This window comes from Clinocottus analis, unplaced genomic scaffold, assembly GCF_023055335.1.
Source record: "Clinocottus analis isolate CAN_PGR_092001 unplaced genomic scaffold, fCliAna1.0.p SCAF_4, whole genome shotgun sequence".
NCBI classification, from domain to species: Eukaryota; Metazoa; Chordata; class Actinopteri; order Perciformes; family Cottidae; genus Clinocottus; species Clinocottus analis.
In genome coordinates this window covers 1,537,079-1,543,078 of record NW_027176153.1, presented here as the reverse complement: position 1 = coordinate 1,543,078, position 6,000 = coordinate 1,537,079, and the positions used below count along the sequence as shown (strand labels likewise).

Below are 6,000 nucleotides of genomic sequence, written 5' to 3'. Positions count from 1 at the left end.
TCTGCTGAGTTTCATGATCTTCATGGTCTTCATGATCTTCATGATCTTCATGATCTTCATGGAGAACATTATTATTATTATTATTATTATTATTAATAATAATAATAATGTCTTTTATGAATGGTGATGGTTCTTGTAGCCGTTCAGTCCAGTTTTTCTCAACGCAGACGAGCATCAACACATTGAGGATAAATATTGTAGAATAATGTATAACAGTGATGGATACACATCCTCAGATGTACAAGACCTTCAAAGTTTACTGGAGTAAAAGTACACAGTGTCGTAGCTAAATATACGTATACTATCAAAGGTGAAAATACTCACTCTGGGACTGATATTATGATATATTAGATCATACTGATGCTTTTTACTGCAGTTGGTCAATGTTGAGCAGATCTGAATTTTGCATTTTAATCAAAATAACTGACCAATGACAGCTGTCAGGCTGGTAGTCGGGTAGAATAAAAAGTATTCCCCCTGAAGGGAAGCAGAAAGCATCAGAACATGTCCCTGAACATTGTGCTAGTACTTTAGTACTTCAGCGTGTGTACCGGTGCAGAGCCTGTGGGCTGAGGACAGCTGCAGTCCTCACGGCGGCCTGAAGGGGGCAGCAGAGCACCGCGAGATCTGCCCGAGCGCTTAGCAACAGGTCGGTCAGCTGATCAGAGGAGACTTGAGATGACGTAACTTATTGACGAGCGCTCGTGGTGCAGCGCGCGAAGACTGACGGACACGAGCACGCAGAACGCTATGAGCTAACTATGCTAACTATGCTAGCGTAATAACATGTTGGACATTTCATACAGAAAGACATCGTTTTGGTTAGCGAGGTCCAAAAAACTAAGAAACTTCTTCTTCTTCTTCTTCTTCTTCTTCTTCTTCTTCTTCTTTAATGGCGCTCTACTGCCACCTGCTGTGCTGGAGTTTTACTCTACATTCCTACATCGTCTTCAAGTTTAATAAACATATAATGAGGAGATACATTCTGAAATATTGAGCTCTATAGTTATATATATATATATATATATATATATATATATATATATATATATATATATATATATATATATATATATATATATGATAAGTTTTCATTAGTATGATGACATCGTTCCTGTAGTGTGATTGAAACTGTTAATTTAGAATTAATAATAATGAATATTAACCTAAAAAAAGCGATAGTTATATAATAAATACATATTCTGTTATATTTACATGAGCTTTTAGTGATATAACGGCACTATGAATGTAATTAAAAAGGTGGGAAAAGATCCATAACAGAGTTATTCTCCACCAGAGAGCACAGTTTACCCAGAAAGCAACACTCCTCCTTCGTGACGCATGGATTTAATCCCAAAAAAGAAGAGTTTTTGGGGATGAAGTTTGTTCCACTAATGTGCTTTTAGACTGTTAGTTGGACACAGAAAGGCTTCACGATGACATCATTTGGACGACAAAAAGATAAAACACAGTTTTACACTTTAGTGTCAAGAACTAAAAGTAAATTGTAAAAATACAAAGAAATACCACAGGTGTGTTTAACCATCAGCTTGGTTAAACAGACTCTCTGGAGGAGAGACCGACCTCCGCCACGCCGCCACGGAGAAAGTACAACAGCAAACACGTTTTACTGAAGTAATAAAACACCAAACACACGTTGCACGCTTCTCCGGCACAAATATCTGTCGTACTGTCCTGTTCAACACACGGGGACGAAATGAAGACTCTACGATTGTAAAAATGCTTTAAGAACACAGTTGCTTGTAGAAATACGACATAACTCAAGGTTCATGCAGTCCCGTCCGAACGAGGTGCGTTCATGAGCAGCGCTTGGAAACGGGAGCAGACGGCTTCCTGCCGAGCGAGCTGACCCTCTGCAACATGGGATCCATTACAGGCCGGAGAGAGAAACATAAGCCCCAAATCTCTTTAATACAGCAGCCATTAGGAAAGTGCTGAGCTCTTTAGCAGCGGCTAAGATTGCCCGGCACTCAGCAACACCGCTGCTCCTCCAGCAGGAAGATGACCTCTCGTGTTAATACCTCGGGATGTTATTTTTAACCCGATTTTAAAACTGTGGAACCAATTTTTGTCTCCAGACCTCCTTTTGCCTGTTTGAGTGTTTTTCCCTGTGTTTGAGTCGTCGTAAGAACCCCAAATCTATTCCAATACTTGTGTTTATTGTATGTATTTGTTCAGCAAAGTCTTGGGAAAAAATGTATATCTGCAAAAAAAATCACTTTTAAAAGATATTTTGATGGTAACTATGAACATCCAGCATGATATGAGCCAGATTCCCCTAAAAAAACCTCCTGTAGCATCAATAAGACACCTTTTTGTAAAGATTAGGACCTAAAGAATCAGAACCTGCAACAACAATCGAATTAAAACAAAGTCTTGTCCTGTTAGGAAGGAGTTTCAGTCAAAAAACTGTGTTGTTCGGTTCAAAAATGGAAAAAAAATACGTGTTTTATGCCAAAAGATTGTCTGAACGGGGCATGCTCGGACTTAAAATAGAAGCGGGAGGATTTTTGCGCACAATTCCCAAAAGATTAACCCATTTTTAAAACTGTTTTAAGCAAAAAACACCCAAAACAATTTAGCTTTGTCACACATGACCGTGAATGTAATAATGTGACGTTATTCAGACGTCGCTGTGGGCTCGGAGGAGTTGTAAATATGTTTTTCCTTCATGTATTTCTATTTTTACGCTCCATGATGAAGATCTCCATCACAGACGTCCTGAACACAAAGCTTTCTTTCTCCCTTGTTAAATTTTCCACTCGCTCTTGATGTTTGTCATCAACACCGTCTGCACACAACAGAATATAAAAAAGTAAATATTTATAAACAGCTCATTAGAAATGTACTCTTCATTAAATGTAGAGTCTTTTTTTGGTTGTTGGAAACCAGAGAAGCGATGAGCGAGAGGTTTTGTTGAACAGAGCCGTGTTGGTTTTGCAGAAGATGACGGAGATGACGACACCCTGAAGACAGGGCATATCTGAAAAGAATAACTATAATAACTATTGTTACACCTCAGAGAGACAACAAGCAAATCAAGATTGACACAAAATCCCTCAGGAAAGAATCGATCAATCAGGAAATTCATCATAACAATATTCCACGAAACCTGATGAGGTTTGGATGAACCTGTCAGAATGAACATTGCCTGTTGTAACTTGATGGTATCGATGTTCTCTACATTTAGCAATAGATTAATTTAAGGTTCAAAGCCGTGCCATGAGTTCATCACGTTGCTGGCTTTATATTTGGGGGCAGATTGACACCAACGCCGTGACTCACGTCTCTTTATGACCAACAGAAAAGCAGCTACGCAAGTTGGGAGTAAAGTCTAAAAAAAAAGGTGAATTATTTGGCGTGCCGCGCTTTACAGCGAGCAGGTACGTCCAACACGGAGAACACGCAGCGGCCGTAACCTTAATATCTTGATGAGCGATCAGTTATGTTTGCAGTGGTGGCTGGATTACATATTAACCGTGGCCTAAATCACTTTGTGCTGACGGATTTGGAAAGTGATAATCCAAGGTGCGCCTTTAAAAGCCGGACCCGCGGCCACCTGGGTCCAATCTGTAGCAGGGTCCGCCTCCATCACTCTCCGGGAACGCAGCCAGAAAGAAGGAAAGACAAAAGGAAACCGACGGGGCTGATCGCGACCACAAAGCAGCAATCATGAACGGAACAGAGGGACCTTATTTCTATGTCCCCATGCAAAACACCAGCGGCATTGTCCGGAGTCCGTATGAATACCCTCAGTACTACCTTGTCAACCCGGCGGCGTACGCCGGCCTGTGCGCCTACATGTTCCTGCTCATCCTGGTGGGCTTCCCGGTCAACTTCCTCACCCTGTACGTCACCCTCGAACACAAGAAGCTGCGGACCCCTCTAAACTACATCCTGCTGAACCTGGCGGTGGCCGACCTCTTCATGGTGCTGGGCGGGTTCACCACGACGATGTACACCTCCGCCCACGGCTACTTCGTGCTGGGCCGCCTCGGGTGCAACGTGGAAGGGTTCTTCGCCACCCTGGGCGGTGAGATCGGCCTCTGGTCGCTGGTCGTCCTGGCCATCGAGAGGTGGATCGTGGTCTGCAAGCCCATCAGCAACTTCCGCTTCACCGAGGACCACGCCATCATGGGCCTGGCCTTCAGCTGGATCATGGCCTCGGCTTGCGCCGTGCCGCCGCTCGTCGGCTGGTCCCGCTACATCCCCGAGGGCATGCAGTGCTCGTGCGGAATCGACTACTACACGCGCGCCGAGGGCTTCAACAACGAGTCCTTCGTCATCTACATGTTCACCTGCCACTTCCTCATCCCGCTGTGCATCATTTTCTTCTGCTACGGACGCCTGCTCTGCGCCGTCAAGGAGGCCGCCGCCGCCCAGCAGGAGTCCGAGACCACCCAGAGGGCCGAGAGGGAGGTCAGCCGCATGGTGGTGATCATGGTCATCAGCTTCCTGGTGTGCTGGCTGCCCTACGCCGGCGTGGCCTGGTTCATCTTCTGCAACCAGGGGTCCGAGTTCGGACCGGTGTTCATGACCATCCCGGCCTTCTTTGCCAAGAGTTCCTCCATCTACAACCCCTTGATCTACATCTGCATGAACAAGCAGTTCCGCCACTGCATGATCACCACCTTGTGCTGCGGGAAGAACCCCTTTGAGGAGGAGGAGGGCGCGTCCTCCACGAAGACCGAGGCCTCCTCCGTCTCCACCAGCTCCGTGTCTCCTGCGTAAAAGGGTCCGTCAGACGCCGGCTCGCCGATCCACCGATCCAGAGAAGAAGACTTCTGCTCCCCCCGGGAAACGACTGAAGGCTAACGTCTACAGAAATAACTTTTTGTATTTTTACAAACCTAAAGACAGTTGCAGGAAATGTCAGCCCATTACAGAGTTGTTCCTGTATGTACAGAATATCCAACTTTATTTTTTTTTCTGAGAGGAAAGGGATAAAACAAAAAATCTAAAAAGTTAATCTTTTACAGTTGGATTCCTATATGATACCGGCTTATTTTCGAATGTAGAGGCATGTAATCAAGGCAACGTAAAATAAAACGCACTTTGCAAATGACTCATCCTGTTTATGTCTTACTTACAATTTGGGTGGCAAAGATCATATGACCGTAGTATATTTAATCAAATGAATAAATGTGAATGACTTATTCATAACGCATTCATGTCTCCAGTCAATTTCTACTTTTGAGCGATTATTCTAGCGACCGCAGAACTCGATGGTTCAAACCCTCACAACAAAGAATACCTGCTACTGTAATCTCATTTCAATCACAGGTCACCTTGGATTTAAAACTTGTCCTACCTGAGGGATTATGAGACATTAATCAGGGATGAATGACATAACACTGACTATCTGGTGACCAATATTAATCACATTAATTAAAGGTTAAACGCAGACAAAAGGCTTAACGGTATTATCAAGAGACGCCATGACGGAAAGGTGAACATAAATACATATAAATGACGCCGTGGTCAAAGGAATACTTTACTTACATTTTCAGCATTTATAAGCAGTAATTGAATACTTAATTAATGGTCCATAACACACTTTACTTCACCTCTCAACATGGCGACGGTGGGCCGCAGGCTCTGAGCTAGCCGTGCTAACAGCGCTAACGGCGCTAACGGCGCAAACTACAGCCAAAGTGCTGACCGAGCAAACGGCGTTTACCTGACGCTGCGCTTCTGCAAGGACGGGACGGCGTCATCAGCTGTGACCGGCCGTTTGAGAGCAGGGCATCGAACCCGCGGGCTCGCTCGTGTCCACGAAGGAAGAATACATCTCCTTAAACGTGTGAATAAGTGAGGCTTGTATTACAATATAAGTAAAAGTGTTAATAATGAAAAATATGTCTTATTGTGGAACGGTGTCATTGATTGTCACAACTTCACATTAAGTAACACTTAAAATGTCCTTAAAGCGGCTTCACAACTACAGTATAATGTTCCACTGGTCATCTTCCTGAGTAA

At 43.9% G+C, this 6,000-nt stretch overlaps 1 protein-coding gene across 1 annotated transcript; it reads left to right on the top strand.

The window, feature by feature from the left end:
- Nucleotides 1-3,693: 3,693 nt before the first annotated feature.
- On the top strand, nucleotides 3,694-4,752 carry LOC137799984 (rhodopsin). The gene has a single exon (XM_068596918.1). It carries the CDS (start codon nucleotides 3,694-3,696, stop codon nucleotides 4,750-4,752), a length of 1,059 nt encoding a protein of 352 aa, XP_068453019.1.
- Nucleotides 4,753-6,000: the final 1,248 nt, after the last annotated feature.

Excerpts from the sequence above, each read along its gene's own strand:
- LOC137799984 (XM_068596918.1), top strand. The coding sequence starts at position 3,694 with ATGAACGGAACAGAGGGACCTTATTTCTATGTCCCCATGCAAAACACC.